The sequence below is a fragment of the Camelus ferus genome, chromosome 11, assembly GCF_009834535.1.
Source record: "Camelus ferus isolate YT-003-E chromosome 11, BCGSAC_Cfer_1.0, whole genome shotgun sequence".
Lineage (NCBI taxonomy): Eukaryota > Metazoa > Chordata > Mammalia > Artiodactyla > Camelidae > Camelus > Camelus ferus.
In genome coordinates, this window is record NC_045706.1 from 16,288,935 (window position 1) to 16,310,706 (window position 21,772).

Here is a 21,772-nt window from a genome sequence, read left to right on the forward strand (position 1 = left end):
GGGGGAGATTTGAGAAGCGAGAAGCCCGGACACTCGCTTTATAAAGTTCAGATACTGTTCACTGCCTCTGGCATTTATTGAAACAGATGGCCAAAGGCCTCCCTCAACTTACAATGGAGCAGACAGTGGTGTAATGGTGTGGGGGCCTGGAATTGTAAAATGCTGTTTGGTGATGGTATACGTTAATAAATAGCCATTTACAAGGGGGCCGAGGGCTCCATTACTTGTTTATAAGGAAGGCCTAGGGTTCCCTGCTTCTAGTTAACAGCTCAAGGCTGCATTCAAAGAAAGCATTGATGGTGAAGGTGACGTGTGCCCTGCATAGTCTACATTGCATTAAAGAATGGCATGTTTCCTGGGGAAAAAAGGAAAAATCATAAAAGAAAGGCAATCTGAGAATTAGGTCAAACTGTGGCTCGCAACCAAAGAAAATATAAGATGCTTTTCTACTGTGATTAAATAATGGACAAAAATATTCTGTTACTGTGAAGTTACTTATTTTACCTTTGAAAGAACATGTTTACCTTGTAGACAGAGTACAACAGATAAAAACCTGCAGGGTTTCCACTAATTTACATCCAGGAGAACCTAGACAGCAACTTTGAAACCCTTCTCAGCTGTTCTTCCAAAGACCATTAATGAATGATCAGGCCCACGCCCAGGGAGCATGGCCCCAGCTAAATGTCACCAGGTTCCTGACCGCCAGCAGCTTACCATCCAGACCTGAGGACCCAGAAGAGAACAGGTCACATGGAAACTCCTCATTCTCCTGTCCCTCGTGTCCCCATGAGACCCGTCACCACCTCCCAGTAACCATTCTATCAAGGTCTGTCTCAGTGGCAAGAAAACCTAAGCTTGACTTCAACTAAAGGCTATTTTCATTTTATCCAACACCATGGACCCTCTGACTGTGTCTCCCGCTTTGCTTGCAGGTAAGACATTTTCCCACCTATCTGGATATTGGTACAATCATTTGTCTAAAGGCCATGTTTTGGGAGTGGTAAAGTGATGCCTGGCTTTGTTTAATTTCTCTCTTACTCGGATATCCTCCCCTATTTATTTCAGACAGTTGCACAAAATTGTGGGGAACTATATAAATTCCCTTGCGGGATGAGAGAGGGGTTAAGAAAGGTCTAGAAGAAAATTAAGACATGGTCATTAATAATTAACCACAATGTACACAACGCAAAGCAGAAGACGTCAGTGCCTTGTGAGAAGCACAAACTACCCTGAAGGATCGGAGCAAAGACAGCTCGTCCCTGGCTGGGAGACGGACGAAGTCTTGACGAAGACAGTGGTATTTTACCTGAGATCCCGAGTACAGATTAAAGTTCACCAGGAACATTCTGAAGGTAACATCCTTTTTTTCTTCCCCCTACCCAGGATTTATTCCCCTTTCTAGTAAAAGTCCTGGATTTTACTGAGGGAACTATTCTCAGTTCACGTGTCCATCGCCTGCACAAGGTTTCTAGGTCTAAAATATCGGATCCTAGATTAATGGGATTTTTACATAACCAGAGCCACCCAGAAGCAATAAGACTCCACACCACGACTTTTGTTGGAACTACTGGGGAAAAAAACGGCTCTATTCATTAGGTGTCACTGGGAGGGCTGGCAACAGCTTTGTCTCCACAAGAAGAAACCCTGATGAAAGACACAACCACACACAGGAGAGCTGAGATGAGAGACAGAAAGAGCAAGACCTAGTCCTGATGACACTGTTTGATTCCTGATTCACTCTTAGATTCTATTGTGTTTGAAGTCGCTTCTGCACTTGAACCATTTAGTTATGTGTGACAATTATTTCCTTTTTTTGTGTATAGCCAGTTTGATCTGGGTTTCTGTCACTTGCATCCAGAAGATTCCTGACTAATATATGTGAGAAAAGGAGAATATTCCAGGGAGAAGCACCAGAAAAAGCAAAGGTATAGAATTAGTGAAGAGTTAAGGTGGGCTTGGGAGATGGGAAGTAGTTCATCTTAGCAGGGACACAGGGTCTGTCCAGAGGGTGTAGCCCCCAGCAAGGTTAGAATGTTCACTGGAAGACCTTGGAGATTAGTCTAAGGAAGACATGGGTCAGCAGGCAATGAGGGGCCATAGGAGATTTCTAAGCCAGAAAGAAACAGTACTTGTTTTGCACTTTGAAAGATAAATTGGCCAATAATATTTAGAAGGCATAAAAGGGGAAGAAGAGGCAGAGACAGATGAGGAGGCTCCCCTCCCTAAACTGTCCAGCGAGAGGGCAGGACTCTCATTTGGGAAGAACTGAGCTTGAAGGATGTCTCTGCTCTGAGCAGTACTCTGAGGTAGTTCAAGGTGCGTTGCTGAGTCGGGGTCACAGAGTAGGGAGGGAGAGTGGTGGCACCAGGACAGGGACATAAGGAAAGGATGCTGGGGGGTTATTTTTAATATTATTATTAATTTTTAATTTGATAAAAATTACTAGGGGAATCTGGGAGTGAACAAAAGAAAATTTTAAAACATTCATATAGAATTCATCAACCTCTAACCAATAATGAAAAAGAATATGGAAACGAATATATATATGTATATGTATGACTGAACAATTATGCTGTACACCAGAAATTGTCACAACATTGTAAACTGACTATACTTCAATAAAGAAAAAAACAAGAAGATATCAAGGAAAAAAATAATAAAATGAAATTAAATAAGATTCATCAATCTCAAGACACTATTAGTTAACATTTTGATTTTAGCCTTTGCTCCCAGGCTTTTTTTTTTTTTTAAGCAATGATGATGCTAATAACTAACATTTCAACGTTTATTGAAACTTTATTATGTCCCAGGCGCTGTTGTTTGTCCTTTACATGTATTGACTCATTTAACCCTCGTAAGAATTTATGAGTTAGTGACTACTGTCATCCCCATTTTACAGACAGGGAAACTGAGGTATAGAGAGTGAGATTCTTGCCAAAAGTGAACAGCTAGAAAGTAGCAGAGCCAGCGTGACTCCAAAGCCTACCTCTTACTCACTAAAGCGCATGCCTCTCGATGAATACACAGAAATTTCATTGTAAATAATTAAACAAAACTGGGATAGTTTTCTCCAATAAGAATAAGGCTCCAGGTGATACAAAATTCTATACAAAAATGAAATTTCTTAACAATGATACTTGTCAACACTGGAAGTAAGGGAGATTCTAGGCTCACCCTGCACATCGTTATTGGTTGCAATTAATGCACACAATCTGTGCTCAAAAATAAAACAATTCTAAAGGACTCCTTAAAAACACACTCACTTGGGACTCCACTGGTACACAGCAGCTTCCACGCCTACACAGACCAGACCCAGCGCCTCCAGTCCATCCTAAATAGTAGGATATGGAGGACTTGTTCATTGTTTGCAAGAATAATTACCTGCCCATCCAGAATGGTTTTCTGACTCTCTGAGGCAACCAGTTCTCCACAGAAGAAGGCTAAGAGTCCAGCACAGCAGGAAAAACACGCTCTGGAGGCAGATCGCTTATGTAGAGCTGGATAATATTTAACAACCGTTCCTTATTTCTTAAAATAGGAGTAATGATACCTGCCTTACAGAGTTGTAATGAAGATGAAACAAGATAATGTATAGCAGGTGCCTAGAACAGTGACTGCTACCTAAGAAGCATCAGTGAGCGCGTAAGTAGCAGTGTTTTTGTTATTAAAAGACACAGTATGGTGGAGAATAATGGCTCTTAAAATTCAGAATTTCGCAGACCAGTCAAATGTGAGGGGAAGCGGAGAAGGTGGGAAGACTGACAAATGGTTGCCAATGTTTGGTCCGTCCGAGGATTTCTTTTTCCATTTGCTATAACAAGCGGCTATTTTTAAGGAAATTGTTCACTACCATGATTATTTTACAGAAGAAATGAGTCATAACACAGATAGCAGATAACAGTAAATATTTGCATAATAAAACCTCACCAGTTTGCTTTTACTCTTCTCATTTCATTCGTAGTTAGTGAAAACTGGCTCTGAGAATCTTTTGTGTTGCGCATTCAAAAGAGAGAGAGCTAAGTTCATACCCTAATTCTGCACATTTCTATATATGTGACCTTGGCTAGTTTACTTCACCGAGCATCGTTATTTTCACCTGTGAAATGGGGACAGGCAGCTTCCTTCACAGGATTCTTAAGGATTCGATCTGATCATGTGTGTAAGCATGGTTAGGGTCAGACATACACTTAAGGCAGCTGGTAGAGTTATCACTGATAGATAACTTTAGATGCTAAATGTCTAAAACAGGACCAAAATTCTATGTTTAAGGCTACAAGAATGCTACTAAAGAAAAACAAATGTAAAGAAATCCAAAGCTGTTCTTTAGTTTGGTAAAAACATCACCCATGTCAGCTGTGAAGGGGTCAGAGGACGAAAGAAATAAGTCAAGTATATGGTAATAAATTTGTCCACACAAAAACGATCAAGATTTAAAAAAATTTTTTCTCTTTGTAGTGCTATTTATTCTAAGCTTAGATCCTAAATCTGTTAATTCTAAAGACTCTGCAGCAAATTGAATCATTTTGTTCTAAAACAATAAGAAATTGATTAAAAGCTGAAGAATATCTTAGAGGTTAAGGTTTTGCTGAACTAATTTCAGGTCAGGGCCCATGTTCATTGCTAGTAAAAATAGGCCAAGAAAGGGAAATGACATAAAGAGAGAAAAGCAAAACACAGAGAAGAATGAAAGCATAAATGTAAGGTACTTTTCTGTGCATAAACATTGAGAGTAAATTCTCAAGGACATTTTTCTCACAAGTCTTGAAAACTCTCAACTGTTGAATTTTCAGATATTACAATAAGAACAATTAAATATAACAAAATGTTTTCTGGGCAAAATGGTGTGGGGCAGGGAGAATGAATTTTTAAAGAAGATTTAAAAAATATTCAGTCACAGCATACTTCTTTAAGAATAAAGCTGTTTAATAAAAAATTATATTTCTATTGCTTATGGAAATTGCATTGATATTTCTGATATATTTGCCCTTAGGAATCATCCTGACAGTACATTTAAGTTTTCCAGATGTTTCTACCTGTCATTCTACCAAAGCAACAAGACCATATTTAAAATGGAAAATGTGATAACAATGAGAGGTGGCAATTTTTCCCCAGACGGACTCAGAAGTAGCTTTAACAAAAATACATGTATTAAATTGTAAGGGGATTAAGTGATTCCAGTTATAAAATAAAGAAGTCACGTGGATATAATATACAGCATGGAGAATGTAGTCAATAATATTGCAATAATTTTGAATGGTGACAGATGGAAACTATATTTGTGGTAATCATTTTGTAATGCATAAAAACACTGGTTTACTATGTAGTACACCTGAAACTAATATAATATTATAAGTCAATTATATCACAATTAAAAAATAGTAATGTATAAATAGTGGTAGCTGTGTCAACTGCATTTAATCCCATCTGCTTTGTTTATATTATAGATCAGTTACAAAACACCTCTCAACAGCTATATACTTAAGAAAGTTACTACATACATGCTGGAAGGGTAAACAGAATTCACCTTTTCAAGGAAACATTCTGATGTTGTATAGAGTGTGTGTGTGTGTGTGTGTGTGTAAATACTGGGGACAAATATGAGTAGTAGAGAGGAAATTATTTGATATTAAGATAATCGTATAGAAAAAGATGTTCTTGAAAAAATATTATGGAGGGAGAGAGTATAGCTCAGTGGTAGAGCGCATGCTTAGCATACAGGAGGTTCTGGGTTCAATTCCCAGTACCTCCATTAAAATAAACAAACAAACAAACCTAATTACTTCTTCCCCCACCAATTACGTATACTATTTCTTTTCATAAGTCTTTTGCCAGCATATACATGCAGTCTATGAGCCAACATAAATTTGTAACATGTCCTCCAAATGTACCTCAATGGAGATATCAAATTATAACTCTGTCTGAAGAATCCTTTAGATACTTTTTGAAACAAAGATACAAGGACCGATAGATAAATTCTTCACTCTTTAGAGGTAAAAAGAAATAGAATCACGATGTCCTGTGTTTTCTGACTGGAAATCTTAAACACTTCTATTTTCATTTTCACTGACTGCCTGCACTGTTTGATCTAATAAGACCTCCCAGCCAAAGTATAGGAAGAAATACACATGCAGACATGCACATACATGCAAATATATGGAGAGCAACATTTAGACAACCAATTACAATAGTCAAATTTTGTGGGAGCCAACGAAAAATCCATTTTTTTTTGGCCCCTGCCACTGCATGAATGGTTATTTGTTTCATGACCATTTTCATTATTATCTGAATACCATTTTATTTAAAACTCTGTCTACAGAGTCAGGAAATGAACAGTTTGTCCCCAGATAGCTCTTCATCTTATGTCAAGACAGAAGAAAAATTACTCTCCAGGAAATCAGCTCTAGTTGCATTCTGATGTCAAGTTTTACTAACATAATTTTGAACAGATCATTTTCCCTTTTGTTTTCTTCCCTTTGGTGTTACAATATGGTTACATGAAGAACACTTTATTCACTTATTTAGGTTGAATCAGTTGCTAATCTCACTAGATCTGTCTCAATATTTTCCGCACACTTTAGTTCCTTTCAAAACTCATCATTCCACAAGTCATCTTCTATTTCTCCATTTTTTGCAACCATATTGGCTGTGTAGCTATTTGTCATATTTTCTATTGGTTTTTGTTTTCCTGGCACCCTATTTAATGACCAGTGAGGATTCATTGGAGTTGCAGAATATTCAATCACTTCCTGGAGAATTAAGCAATTTTATGAATTCCTACAGCACTTTATATGCATGTATTCTCTACCAGACTGAAGTACTCTGAAGGCAAGGGCCAATCTGGGTTCATCTGAGGAGCCCCAAGTCCTTGTATAGAGGCATGAAATATTTACTGAGGAAGTGAATAAAGAGAAAAAGAAAGAAAAGAAAGGAGGAAGGAAATAAGGAAGGAAGGAAATAAATTTTTTAACCTCATTTGAAATTAATAAAAAATTAAAAAGCACAAATGGTAGTGGCTGCCATGTACTCGTTTTTATTTCCCCATCTGCCTTTGGTCACTCTCACAGAAAATCAGGTGGGTTTCTGTACAGCCTTTGGTGCTGATGGAACACTGGTTCCATCTGTCTTCACAATGGATTGTTAACCAAAATGACTCAAATGAGGGGCTGTGATATGCCACTTCTGTTCATTTAAAAAATTTAAAAACAACCAAAGTTTAAAAAATTAAAAATAATCAGCTATCTTTCTTTTAAATGAAATAATTTCTTTGGTATATCGTAGAATATCCTCAGTCATAAAGAATTTATCATATGAAAATAAATAAGCTTATGGTATAGGCAGGTAAACAGGTACCCTGCACAAAGAGGACAGTCACTTCTTTTACACATGTATACATTTATAAAGATAAGCACACCATTCAATATTATAACTTCTCTTAAACCAGAAGCACCTGCTGACACACGATGTAGCTGTGCAGTTGTGTAAGAGAATGTGACTTCTGTTTCTGCCATGAAACCTCACCAGCGCTGGAAGCGAATGGGAGGGATGTTAACAGAGGAAGCAAAATCAGAGCAGTAAATAGAAGACTTCCTACTAGAAACATAAACCTGGTTCCACTTCTCAAGAGACTGTTTTTCCAGGGAATAATAAAAAAAATAATGAAGTGAAGAAGTTGGTAAGATATTTTTGCCTTTTCCCAAGTCCAAAATAAATTGTATATCATATGGGATAGCAATTAGAAACTCAACCAAAACCACCATCTGCATTTGGTTCCCAAAGACTCAGTTAGGTTACAGTATTGATTAAAAGTACCTGGCTACCTTGGCTGATACCAAGATCCCAGCTGTGCTTAGTGAAAAACACAGTCACCAATATGCACAGGTGGACTTAAGACTTTTCTTGGCTCAAATATACCAAGGTGATGTCCATCTGGGGATTTTTTATTTCTGTTCACATTCTAGACAGAGCCCAAAAGGAGGTGAGTCAGTGGTGGACTGAGTTTGCCTACAAAGAGAACCCCAAGCCGATTTCAGCAGAGTAACTTCCTTCTGTAGACTTCTGAAACAACCCTGTTAGTATGATTTTTCTGAAGAAAGCCCAGTCAAAGGTTACGGAAGTCGTTTGTGCTTCACCCTCTCTAAATGACTTGCAAATTTATTCAAACACAGTATGAGGAGATGCTGCTTTATTTGTTGAAATAACTGTCTGCAGTGTCCTGCACAAAAGGGTGAGGTACATCAAGCAGAAACGTAAACAGAAATACATTGGTTTAGAAACCCATAAATCCTTATTTGAATCTGCCAACCTGAAAGCCACATAGAGCTCGGATAAACTATTTTTCCTAAATGCTACATCTGATTAAGCCGTACCATTAAATGACAGCTGAACTTTAACATTAATATGATATTATTTAAATAACCACATGATTTTTTTTCACACTAAAAATGATGAATGATTTCTGGACAGCTCAATTGACGTAAAGCAGGAGGGCTCTTTAATAAGACTTGACAAAATGGAGACGCATGCAGAATATTTGTTACAGCTCACATCGCAGGGGCCCTCCCAGGGAAGCAATAGAGGATTTTCTCCTTTTTTTTTTTTTTTTATTGTTTATAGGCACTGAAGCATTCCTTTCAATCGTCACTTCTCTGTGGATTTGGAGTATTTCTAGGTCGTTTACATATTACCCTTAATCCGAGAATTTGATGGTTTATGATTTTGAATTGGGACTGTGGACGCAGGAGGAGGGGCACATGAAGTTATGTTGACGTGGGTGGAAAGTGTCCCAGGAACTCAGGCTTGCAACTGATTAGCCTCATAGAGAAATCACATTGGCCACAATGGCCTGTAGAAGACTAAGCCACTATACATTTGATTGGTTCTTAAGCAAACGTAACAAGCATTCTTTTAGCAAGTTATTATATAAGGATACCGGATCAGAGAAGACTTCGCTTATTTTCCAATAGCTGTCCTGTAGCATCAATGATAAAGAAGGTTCTCATCTTTAAAATGCCAAGGAAGACAATCTAGAGGCCATCTCAGCATTCCTCACTCACATTTCTAGCCACAGTTCCCAACTGAAGGTTATGTTAGATGATACTCTTATTTGTTAGATCCTGAATGCAACATAATTTCACGCTGAATATACCTAAGTCCAAAATGACTCCAATTTCCAGAACAATGAAAGCATTTCTCACTCCCCTCCAAATATACAGAACGCGGAATGTTACCCACACTTGTTCATTTACTTTCACATATTCTCCCGAATATATTCTGTCGATCAAAGGTAAGTTACACATATAAAACATTAACACTCGTTTGCTCGCACATGTGAATTCAGATCGTTCAGGTATTCTTTAAATTAAAAAAAAATCATCTTTAAGTATACATAAAATCTAAATATTTCCCCAGAGTCTCTTAAAAAGGAAATGGAAACAAGGCGAAAGAGGGCAGAGTCAACACCAAGTGCGCTTCTGACACCGGACACCAGCATAAGAACGAGGCCATCAAAACAGAAAATAAAACCAACCAGCTCCTGTATGGGGCCTTCCTCAGGCTATGAAAAAATTCTTCCTGTCTAACCCTAATTTTTTCCATAGTTTGAGGTAACCCCCCTAGCTTAAACCTTCTCTCTAATCTAAGTTACTCAGTGTGTTTCCCTGTCCAAACAAGAGTTAATATCAGTGCTCTGTCATTTCAAAAGGGTCTTGACACAGGGTACTAAGAGCAGAAGCTTGCATGCCTGGAAAATGTCTGCTTGCAACAAGATGAAAAACATACTTAAAAAAAAAAAAAAAAAGCAAAGTGGAAGAGAGGAAGATAGGTCCCTACCTGGTTCTTACCTTCTTAACATCCCTGTCAGAACCCTGGAGCTTTTCCCCAAGTTAGCATCTGTTTCCCGAAGCTAGGAGGAGAAAAGCAGCATTAAATCAAAACCAAATGAAGCTTCATGCAATTGGATTACTTTTCAAGTGCTCTGGCAAACAATCATTTTCTTCCTATAATGGAAAATCCAACTCATAAAAATATTTAAATACCCTAAAATGCATTTTTTTGACACCTACACAATCTGTGGAAGTTTTTCGGTTTAGAAAATTACACCTAAGAGAGAATCCCAGGAGCTTTAAGCTGGATACTTGAACTGGGTATAAAAGTAAATGTCTCACAGGCTGACAAAGTTTAACATATATCTAGCAATGTTATGAACGGGCACAGTCTTACAGAAAGAAATGGAAGCAAGATATATTGAGGGAGGATGAGGCCAATATTTTTCAGCTTTCACTCTGAAAGACCGGACATACTCCAAAATCTCCCTCAATGATCTTCTTCTTAGCTATAGCACTAAATAAAATATCGACCTGGGGGTATTCCAGGATGGAGATATAGAGAGCTTATTCTTTCTCCATCCCACACACTTTTTGTTCCCCTCTCCCTAGACTCTACATCCCTCCTCCACCCCAGCCATGTTTATATATGCTTACATCCATATTATTATTACTATCCATACATGTGGCCAAGACCTTTTTTTTGTCTCATCATTTACTGAATTTATGAAAAGATTGTACCACTTCTACTTACTCTTTCACGTGCTCTCTGTATCTTTTCTCTGTCATGACTGAGGTTTTCCAACATCTCCTGGCCAATTTGCTCTAGGGACAAGAAAACTTAAGTAAGGAAAGATGACTTTGGGTGCAAGTAAAAAAAAAAAAAAAAACAAACCTTCAGAAGTACCAAAATGACAACGGGCTCAGAATTAATGTTAAATAAGCATACATTTTACACCAGACATGTATTCCAATTCAGGTACTTGGGGAAAAATATTTTTAAAGTATTTGATACATTTATCTCTTTATCTTAGGTACGATTAGAGGTGATTTATAATTCAGCCTACAGGACATAACCAACATGGCAATGATGATTTAGAGATGATGTATGAATTGCCCAAGGCCACCTCAGCATATTATCTGCCAAGATGGAGAGCCCAAGTCCAATGGCCTATCACTTTATCATCATGGAATTTAGCCTTTGGTTTTTACAGGTTATAAATAATGTTGATGTTTCTACTCTGCCTTCCCCACTTCATTACTGCGCTGTTTTCCATATATAAGTGAAAGTCTACTTAGAACAATTTTGATTTTAAGGTATTTGCCCCACATAAACAGTCCTCATGCTCCCAACTGCCACGACCTATTGTTAGTGGAACTATCTTGAAGCTTCTCTTCTCTTGGAGCAAGGGCTCACTGAGTGAGTTCTCAGCTGCTGTGGATATTTGAGTCAGGGAGGTGCACTGCTTAACAAGTAGTTGAGGAGAGCTCAAGTTGAAGCCAGAACTTTCAAACACTTATACGGGTACAGGCAGCTTAGAACATTCATTAAAAAGCTGCACTGCTGAGCTCTAATGAGGTTTTTCTCTGTAGTGATTATCACGTTTGGTTGGCGCTGCCTGGCTCTCCTCTGACTGTAGACCCTTTTACAAGAGTGTAGCAATGACAAATACTCAGCAGCTTTGAGCAACTTTTTTTTTCCGGACTCATTCTCCATCACCTGGGAGGTGACTTATTCTGTAATAGCAGTATGACTCTTTCGTAATCTTGGCAACTCGTCGGACTACCTTATTCTACATTTCTTTTCTTTTTTTCTCTTGTATTGTCTCTAAACCCATAACCTGTAACAACAATCAACTCTGACTTATAAACTGATAGAAATATTCAACAAGCATCTGTCACAAGAACATCACTATGGCAGTTATTTGGCTCATGTATGCACACTGACAAACTTTTTAGAAGGCATCCTAAAAACGGTAGAGCAGGGATTAGGCCATATGGAGAGCTCTGGCTGTGAACTCACGCTGTCTGAGCCTTAATCCAGTGCTGGCACTTGCTAGCTCTGAGGTCTTGCATAAATTACCTCAATTTGTTGTGCCTCCTTCTCTAAAATGGGGATAAGAATAGTTCTTATTATGGTGCTGCTGTAAAGGTTAAATGAGATCATTTAGTTAAAATGTTTAGTACAGTGACTGGCCTATAATGATAATAAACATTTATTGAATGATCATGATTGATATAAAAAACCAATAGACTATTATGACCTTGATGCCCTCCGAAGGTCCTTCATAATCCACTTGAACTGCAATTCTATTCACAGGAAAAAAAAAATCTGTCCTATCTTTCCCACAAAATTGTTGTTATAGTCAAATGAGACAACTTAACTAGAAGTGTTTTGAAAGCTATCGAGTAGCATGCAAATGCATGTAATTGTATAGTATGTAAGAATCAATGCACCCAATGAATAATCATCAAGTCCCTACTCCGTGCCAGGTTGAGATGCTGGGGACATGGCCCGTAAACAAGATCAAGCCCTTCCACTCATGAACTTCTGTGCAAATAGTGACGACTTAGCAGTTAAAGGACAAATGCTACATGAGGGTTTGTATTTCATGGCAGATCAGAAAAAGGACCGTATATTCCTTTCATGACAGAAAATCCAAATAATAAGAATCGCTTAAGTACAATAACATAAATTATATTTTTGACACCTAGACTCACGGAAAATTCTTCTCAGGATGGATACTACCGTTCTAGCAGAGTATCTCCACTCAGATTGACATTAGCTTTTTATTATTAATGCCATACAATTTACCCTTAAGGTCAAATTGGATAAGATATGTGGTTCCCAGTGGAGGCATCACGAAAGCGGAAGATGACACTGATAATGGAGAAGCAGGAAACAGCTAGAGTTGCATTTTTTCTTTTTTTGCGTAACTACTACAATATTCAATTTTGTCATACTACTTAGCTATTACCATTACACTGAATTCTTTTAATCAACATAATATAGCAATTTTAATTCACTTTTAACGTAAAAATACCTATGAACACCATCAGTACTGTATTTAGTACAGCAAAATACTATTTATATAAAACTTTGTCCTATCAAGACTGGTGTGTGTGTGTATATATACATATATAGTCTCAAACAAGTAGGAAATAGGTTATTACCCTTATGTCATGTCACTAGCATAATATTTCCAGTAAGCATTCATGGCAGGAATAAAGCAATGAGAAAATACAGTGAAAAATGGAATATATGAAACATTTGTGGTCTCGTCCTACTCTCAAAGCCTATCATATCATGGGTGACACCAGAGGAGGCAACATTGGAAAGCAGGTAACAGATCCACATTTCCACCAGGTTCACTAGGGGGAAAACTCTTCTGAAAGGATCTATCGTCTGCTACCGAAGTAATCAATGGAACAAGAGCTCAGGCCTTTTCAGGAGCTGTAAATCACTCTCTCAGTCTCCTTGCCTCCTGGGTATTCAATATCTCAGCATCCACAGTACTAACCCCAAAGTACTGGCAGAAGAAGAGATACTGGCAAGAGTGCGTATGTCCTGGTCTTAACATGAATTTGTTGGAAACAGAATTCTTTTTTTATATCTTACTTGCTACCTTCCATTTTCATGCCCCAGCAAAGAAAATTCCAGTCCAAACATACCAGAAACGCTTACACTTACAGAATCAAAAAATACTCATGCAAAGAAAGCTATATATGGTTTTTTCATTATGTGTTTTCCTACCCTAATCAAAACAAAACAAGACAACAAATTAAGAGGGGATTATTTTAAAAACAGACTATTCTTGGACAGAATAGACATTTAGGGATTACTTCATTAAAAATTAATCACACTGAAAATGAATATAGGTATGTATATGTATGCTGTACACCAGAAATTGATACAACATTGTAAACTGACTACATTTCAATAAAAAAAAATTAATGACACTGTTAGGTTTATTTTTGTCAAATAACTTAAGATGTACGCACTCACCAGAAATACCAATAAACGAATACAAGCTCATGGGCATAAAGCAATGCAGATGTGACGGATGCACTGAGTCTAGAGATTTCAGTTCTTTAAATTTTCATAATACTTTTAGAATGGGAATAGTCATTTGGCCTCTACTGAAAAAATCTGAAAAATCATAAATTTTATAAATGCTGTATTTGTTGACTGTGAGGATGTTCTTGAGATTCAGAAACAATGGGAAGCATAAAAGAAAATAAAAATGGATGCTATGTGCTAGAATTCTCCGTGTCAGTATGAGCATGATAAATGAATTCCTGGAAAGATAAGTTCCTTCCTGTGTTTCTTCTATCCTTTCCACAGGGGCCCTGGGAATTATCGCGGGAATACAGCACTCAAACTTACAAAGTGAGCTTTTGTTTCCACAATTACCCAGAATGAATCATATCCTTGATCCATGGCCCCTGTTATTGGGTCACAAACTGCAAAATGGGTTTTGCCTTACATTTCCTCCCCTTTTCAGTGTATTTCGCAGTGGGTGGGGGACAATACAATAGGTATTCACCACCTTCTTGCCCCATGAAGGACTGGAGAAGAAACAGGGAGCTACAAACCTGGCAAGATACTTCCTGAAGGACTGGCTTGGCATCACACAAGGTAAGACTTATTCTGAGGAGCTTGTACCACTGAATCATTTCTCTCCATTCATCAAATAATAAGGCCACCCGAACCATCATAAGATTAATGTAATTGAACTTAATTTTTCAAATATTATCAGACTTCTGTTTTGGAGATGAGCAGATTAAAATACTTTCTATCAGAATGCAGAACTAATGGAGGCTCATATCATGTTATGATATAAATACATCTGAAAGGGAAGGAGCCTCAAATATAATTCACCAGAAAATGTTCCATTTGATAAATTCAAAATATTAAAACAAAAAATATTTTAGCCATTATGCTTTAAAGCATATAAAGCTATAAAGCAAAAAAAAAAAAAAAAAAAGATCTTCCTTTGTACACTTACATTTAACTTTCTTTTCACAAACTTTATTAAGGTTGTGGTTTCCAACAAATTATTTACAAAATGAAGACAGCCAGTAAAGTCTTCTTTAAAGAACTAAGAGAAGGTAAGATGATTTTCTGGCACTCAAAAACTTCATTAGCGATTTTAGTAACACATAAAAGGCATTCGCAATTATCCAGGTACTGTTCGTATAAGGAGACTTCCGTGAAGTGCAGGAAGTAAATAGAAATACTTAAAGGAGCTATTTTTGAAGCATGTGTTTTCATATGTATATTGTAGAGCACCAACCAGACAGATGCAAAACACAAAGTGACATTTCCTAACAACTTGGAGTACTGAATCTTGGACGTGGCTTGAGAACTTCTGGCTACCAAGTTTAATAAAAGTAAAAACTTATTGTTTTGGGAGAGCAAAGTATCTCATATACAGCCTTCCCAGGAGGGAGTTTCTCACAGAGTGGTTGGGTCAACCAGTCTTTGGCATTTGGCACACCTTCCTGGACACTGACTGTGCCATCATGCCCGGAGTGGGGAGGTTATTCTCAGTATTCATCCTCAGGCATGAAGAGTCTTTTGAATTTCTGACCCCTGGATAGGTAAGGAAATAGAAAACACAGTTCTTTTACCATCTTTCATTATTCGACAATTCAAGACATGTGAAGACCTTCTGCTTCCAATTCGGATGAAGAAAGATACAAATGACCACTCTCATAGAAACAAGAAAAACTGAGACAAAATCATTACCATTCTTTTCTGGGAAACGTCTAGTGTGTGCAAAAGAGCTCTGATGGGTTCTAGAGAGAAACAGGCATCAAATTTATGAGCAAAGAGATGTGGCAACATTCATACCAACGGTGAGTGCTTGGTCTGAGTACACAACTTCTATTGACAGACTTCTCAGGGATAAGGAGAAATCAGTCAAACATCATATGAAAATGTAGGCTTACAGGACAGAATGAAATTTAGACACAAAAGCAAATTGCTTGGTTTGATAATTCTCCCTCGATCTCCATATTTGCTATGGAAGAGGCAGTGGAGAAGGCGCTGGTTAGTAAAGTGAAATCTCATATTCCCACATATTCTTGTGGTGCTTGCATTCTGAGACATTATCAGAGTTAAGTCCAAACGTGAATCAAAAATATAGAAAACTGCAGACCACCCAGTCCCAGATCAAATACAGATAAGATTTTTTTAAAGGCGGCATAGACACAGGCTGGGGGCGCACTAATCTTAGATGAATCCAATCTAATTAGAGATTCAGCTCAGCACCAGTTCAGCTTAATTTTGGGAAGATTCTGATCAGTCCATTAAGTAAATACAAAATAAAATAAAGTGCTTCTAGAGGAAAATAAATTCAAAATGTTTATATTTTAGATTTTTTTTAACACTGCGTCTAGAATTCTATTACAAGACATGCCAAAAAGCAGGGGGGAAAATAATAATGAAGTAAAAACATAGTTTACGAATGTAGACCAACAGATGACTAAGTCATTAAAATTAGCAGATAAAGATTTTTAAATAACGATTATAATTATGTTGAAGAATTTAAGGGAAAAGGCAAACATAATGGTGAAGAGATGGGCTTTTCAGGAAAGAAACAGAAACTCCAAAGAGGAAACGAATGAAATTCTACAATGGAAAAAATACAGCATCTGAAATCAATTCACTAGATGGACCAAGTAGAATATCCTTCACTATACAAGAAAGGATCATTGAACTTGAAGACAGGTTAATAGAAATTATTCACTCTGAAGAAGGGAAAGAAGTTTGGGAGAAACAAAAGAACACAGCATCAACAATTTGTGAGATAACAAGTGGTCTTACATACCTGCAGTTAGATTCCCAGAAAAGAGTCCCAGAGACAAACAATGGAATGGGACAAATATGTGAAGAAATAACAGCCAAAACTTTTCAAATTTTATTTTAAAAAAGTCATCCCACAGATCAAAGAAGTTCAACAAGTTTTGAGAAAGATAAATACAAAGAATACCACACCTACTCACATCATAGTCAGATTTCTGAAAACTAAAGGTAAATAAAAAAATCTTAAAAGCAGCTGGGGTAGGGAGGAGACACATTACATGCCGAAAAGCAGTAATAAGAATGAGGACTTAATTTTCATCAGAAGCAATGCAAGGCGACATTTTAGTTATACGGGATTTTTCACTAAATATAAAATACTAGGATGACCTTTTCTTCTCCTCCCCTCAGTACTTTGGGATGTTGTTCAACCCTAATAAATAAAAGTGAAATAAAGACAATTTTAGATAGTTGAAAAATGAGAAAATTATCCAGCAAAATTGAGTTACACAAAATGCTAAAGGAAATTCTTCAGGCTGAAGGGAAATGATACTAGATGGAAATTTACATCTACAGAATTTAGATCCAAATAAGGAAAAATACTAACGACATATGTATAAGTACAATATGAAAAAACAGCCCAAAGGATGGAGAGGAAGTAAATAGAAGTATACTGTTACCAGGTCTTTATGCTACGTGAAGTAGCATAATATTTATTGAAGGTAGACTGTGATAAGTTAGGGATAAAAACTGTCATCCTTGAGCTTCTCTGTCCAATATGGTACTCGCTGGCCACGTGGGGCTATTTAAATTAATTAAAATTAAATAAAATTTAAAATTCAATTTGTTAGTAGCACCAGTCACATTTCAAAGGCTCAGTAACCACAAATGGCTAAAGTTATCAGATTGGAGAATACAGAAACACCATCTCTAGAAGGACCTCCAAATTTCCCTTGACTTTAAGACCCACTTAAAAGAAACATGGACATATTCATTTGTGGTTTGATTAGGTAAAACACTTCCCTTCTATTGGTCTCAGTTTCCTTAAATGTAAAATGGTAGTCAGACTAGATAATTTTTAGCGTCCCTTCTGGCTCTAAAATATTAGGGCTCAATGACTCTATAAAATCTTAATGCCTCTTTTTCTCTATGGAGCATTTAAGCAAACTAGAGCACAAGGGCCAAATCAGACCCACAGATGTACTCCACCCTCCTCCCCACCCCCAAAAGAAAATGTTGAAAAAAGAACAAATAAACTTAATGCTTTTAAGTGGGTCATATACTCTCAGAATGCCCTACAACTGGTCTACCACTGGACTGGTTCACGTAGTAGCCTGCTGGCCTCTGAGGACATTTGCATTAACTACGTAGTATGAAATATTTACAAGCACTTTGATGATGACATTACTACAGAAATAACCATATACTCATCAATTGAAGGTAAACTTATGCATTCTGAATAGTAATATAGCAAAAGAGTGTACAGGTTGGTTTCTTTCTTTCTCCTTCTCTCTTTCTCTTTTTCTTTCTTTCTTTCTTTTTAAAAGCAATTATGACTTAACACTGCCTCCTCAGCTGGTGAGTATGTATTCTATTTTGCTTTAGGATGCTCAAATCTATCATTAAGCAATTAAAAAAATCATCAGCACTACTTTCATCAAAGTCACAGTAGCAGAACCTCCCCTTAGTTACCTGGTTTGCTGCAGATAAACACTATTCCCAGAGCCCTCAGACATCAGTCAGTGAAGCTGTGCTACCAATAATGATGCTCTGGAATGAGCAGGTACTATGTAAACTGAGGTTGTTAAACAAAAGGAACCATGTTAATTACAGCTCCATTCAGGAATGAGAATGACTCTGTTCTACTCTATGAAACAAGACCAGAGCGCCAGGAAGGACATCCCTTTTTCACAATTCAATAAAGAATGTTAAAGCCAGGAGATGAAGAAGCAGAAAACCTGAATGGGCAAAACTGTCAAAACACATTCCAAAGGCTCACTTGTGGAATTTACCAAACATGTATTTACTTAGCAGACAAGGGAGACGGGTCCAGCATCACCCAGATCTCTGGGTTGAATGAATGACTCATTCTAAAAAAACAAAAAGGGCTGTAAACTATTGACAAGTGATTAGAAAGTAATTGGAAAGCCTTTTTGCAATCATTATGGTCAGAGTTAATCACTACCCGAACTCTTTGTGAACTATACACATTTCCATCACTGAATGTATAACATTCTAATTATCTGCTATTCAGAAGTCACTGTTGGGTGGACTGCAGAATCTATGTGGCTGGCAAACATGTTTTGCTTTTGTGAAACACTATTTTAAACATTTCTGAGCTGGCTAGCAACAAAAAAACGTTTTAAACAGGATATTTTCTATAAAAAGCTGGACTTCTAGCTTCTTTTGAAATTTGGAATATAGACAATACCGGGTCCACATTTTTACATGGTAAGCACACACTGGAGCTGAGTTACAGCTGTCCTCTTTAATTAATTAATTTTTATTGAAGTATAGTTAGTTTATAATGTTGCATCAATTTCTGGTATACAGCATAATGTTTCAGTCATACATATCATACATGTATTCCTTTTCATATTCTTTTTCACTATAGGTTACTACAAGATATTGAATACAGTTCCCTGTGCTATACAGTTTGAACTCGTTTATCTATTTTATATATAGCAGTTAGTATCTGCAAATCTCAAACTCCCAATTTATATCTTCCCCACTCCCTTTTCCCCACTGGTAACCATAAGTTTGTTTTCTATGTCTGTGAGTCTGTTTCTGTTTTGTAAATAAGTTCATTTGTCTTTTCTTCTTTTTTTTATTTTAAGATTCCACATATAAGTGATATCACATGGTATTTTTCTTTCTCTTTCTGGCTTACTTCACTTAGAAATGATGATCTCCATGTCCATCCATGTTGCTGCAAATGGCATTATTTTATCCTTTTTATGGCTGAGTAGTATTCCATTGTATAAATAAATATATATGTATTTGTATAAATATTTGTATATATCTATCACAGCTCCTTTATCCAGTCATCTGCTGGTGGACATTTAGGTTGCTTCCATGTCCTGACTACTGTAAATGGCACTGCTGTGAATGGGGTGCAGGTGTCATAGCTGTCCCCTTTAGAAGAGCCAGGGCCTACCGAGGTTGCCATCTCCCTTCCTGATCTGCTTCACTCATTTATGTTCCTGCTTTGCTGCTGTGGGATCTGTTTGTGACTCCTTACTTATATATTCTTTCCTCCTCATTAGATTGTAAATGACTTTAAAGAGGAGGCCATTTCTCATTCCTCTCAGTATATGCTGCATTTTAAGAGGCAATGGATTACATATGCAGGTGCTCAGGAAATTTTTGTTCATGGGAACCACTGAGCTTGTCTTCTATAAATTTATAATGATAGAAGTACAGAGTTTTAGAAGGAATATGAGCCTCAAGAGTAATTGCACAGATGAGCAAACGAGGAGGGTGCAGGGGCTCAGGGGTAGAGATCAACCAGGTCACACTGCTAAATATGGACAGAGCTGCAACCAAGACCTAAGTTTCCCAACTCCTAAGTCAGAGATTTTTGCAGTCAAAATAATTAATTAATTTAAAATGTCCTTTAAAACGCATTACAATGTGGGTGACAAGGCATTCTAATCCTTCAGTACACATTTAGAATGTCAGTTTCCAAGAACGTGCCCAAGAAATTATTTGGGCAAGAGTAGGGCAGGAGACAGTCTTCACGTCCCCCCGACATCGTTCCTATGTAAGACTTACACCTCTCTATAGAGAAATATGCTGTGATTTCATGGTCTTGACTGGAACAACTTTCTGTCCTTTGCAAATTACACAAGCAGCAAAAAAAAAAAAAAGCCCTAGAAGTATTCTATTCTTACCCCGACCTTTCCACTTCAGTGTATTTATTAAAAAATAAGGGGCCAATTCTCATGTAGAATGGTAAAAATGCGCACCTCACTGACCCCTTTCTCCACTCTCCACGATGGCAAGTCAATCTGTTACTCAACAAATGAATCAGGTGAGGTGGGGAATTTAATATGTTTGAATTGATCATTGTTGATGTAAAAAGTAGGCAATCAGGAGCTGACATTTCATCCTCCCCCCCACTCTCTTTCACGCACGCACCCCCCACCAAAACACAGGTACGTACACACACACACACACACACACACACACACACACACACACACACAGAGTATAAAACATATTTACTTGGCTTGAGACCTCTATTCAGAGCTTAACAGGAGAACACTCAGTGTTTTGGAATGGAAACAGAGACAGATAAAATCAGAGAAATGCAACTGTCATCTACAAACACAAGATGACACTGGAATATTAGAATTTTTGGCCTCAACATTCCTTTCCTTTATATTTTCTTTTCTTGGTCTTAATTCTATTCTTAGTTTGAACTGAAGCTAGAAGGGATAGATGGCCTGAAGGATGAAACTGCTTCTCTCGTTTTGATTTGAATACGTGGCAAGAGATGCACGTCCATATATAAACACACAAGTAACAGACTCACATCACTTGGGATCTTCAGGTTTAAATACTAAAAATCACTGAAATCACACTGAGCTGATCAATATTTTCAAAGTTCATTTGTGTTGTGGCAGTTATTGTTCCTTCTTACGGAATATTTAAAAATATGTTAAAAATTTAATGTTCCATTGTATGGATAACATACCACATTTTGTGTACCCATTCATCCACTGATGGATATTTCCTACCCCTTGGCTATTGTGAATATAAAAACATCTATGTACAAGTACTTATTTAAATATCTGTTTCAATTTTTTTGCGTACATGCCTAGGAGTGGAATCGCTGGATCATATGGTAATTGTGTGTTTAACCTTCTGAGGAACTGCAAAGCTTGTTTTCCACACTGGCTACCATTTTGCATTCCCACCAGCAATGCAGGAAGGTTCCAGTTTCTCCTTGGCTAAATTTGCTATTTTTAATTCTAAAAATTATAACCATCCTAGTAGGTATGAAGTAATATCTCACTGTAGTTTTGGTTTGCATTTCCCTAATGACTGATGATGTTCAACATCTTTTCACATGCCTGTTGGTCATTTGTATATTTTCTTCAGAGAAATGTCTATTCTACTCCTTTGTCTATTTTTAAAT

The 21,772-nt window shown here is 37.2% G+C and overlaps 1 protein-coding gene and 1 long non-coding RNA gene across 8 annotated transcripts in view; one reads left to right on the plus strand and one right to left on the minus strand.

Annotated features, from left to right (window-relative positions):
* VTI1A (vesicle transport through interaction with t-SNAREs 1A) overlaps positions 1-21,772 on the minus strand; it is a 341,791-nt gene that overhangs the window by 135,878 nt on the left and 184,141 nt on the right. For 5 of the 7 annotated variants that reach the window (XM_006183506.3, XM_014558237.2, XM_032490936.1 and 2 more), the window contains 2 exons: positions 10,576-10,646; positions 9,840-9,901 (listed from right to left, as the gene is read on the minus strand). In XM_006183506.3, the coding sequence (XP_006183568.1) occupies positions 9,840-9,901; positions 10,576-10,646 (133 nt within the window). Of the gene's footprint in view, positions 1-9,828; positions 9,902-10,575; positions 10,647-21,772 lie in introns of all 7 variants that reach the window. The other 2 variants (XM_032490939.1, XM_014558238.2) reach the window with 1 other exon arrangement.
* LOC116667003 lies at positions 1,213-5,265 on the plus strand. The gene is made up of 3 exons (XR_004323784.1): positions 1,213-1,352; positions 3,539-3,642; positions 4,991-5,265. It is a non-coding gene; the product is annotated as an uncharacterized LOC116667003 (long non-coding RNA).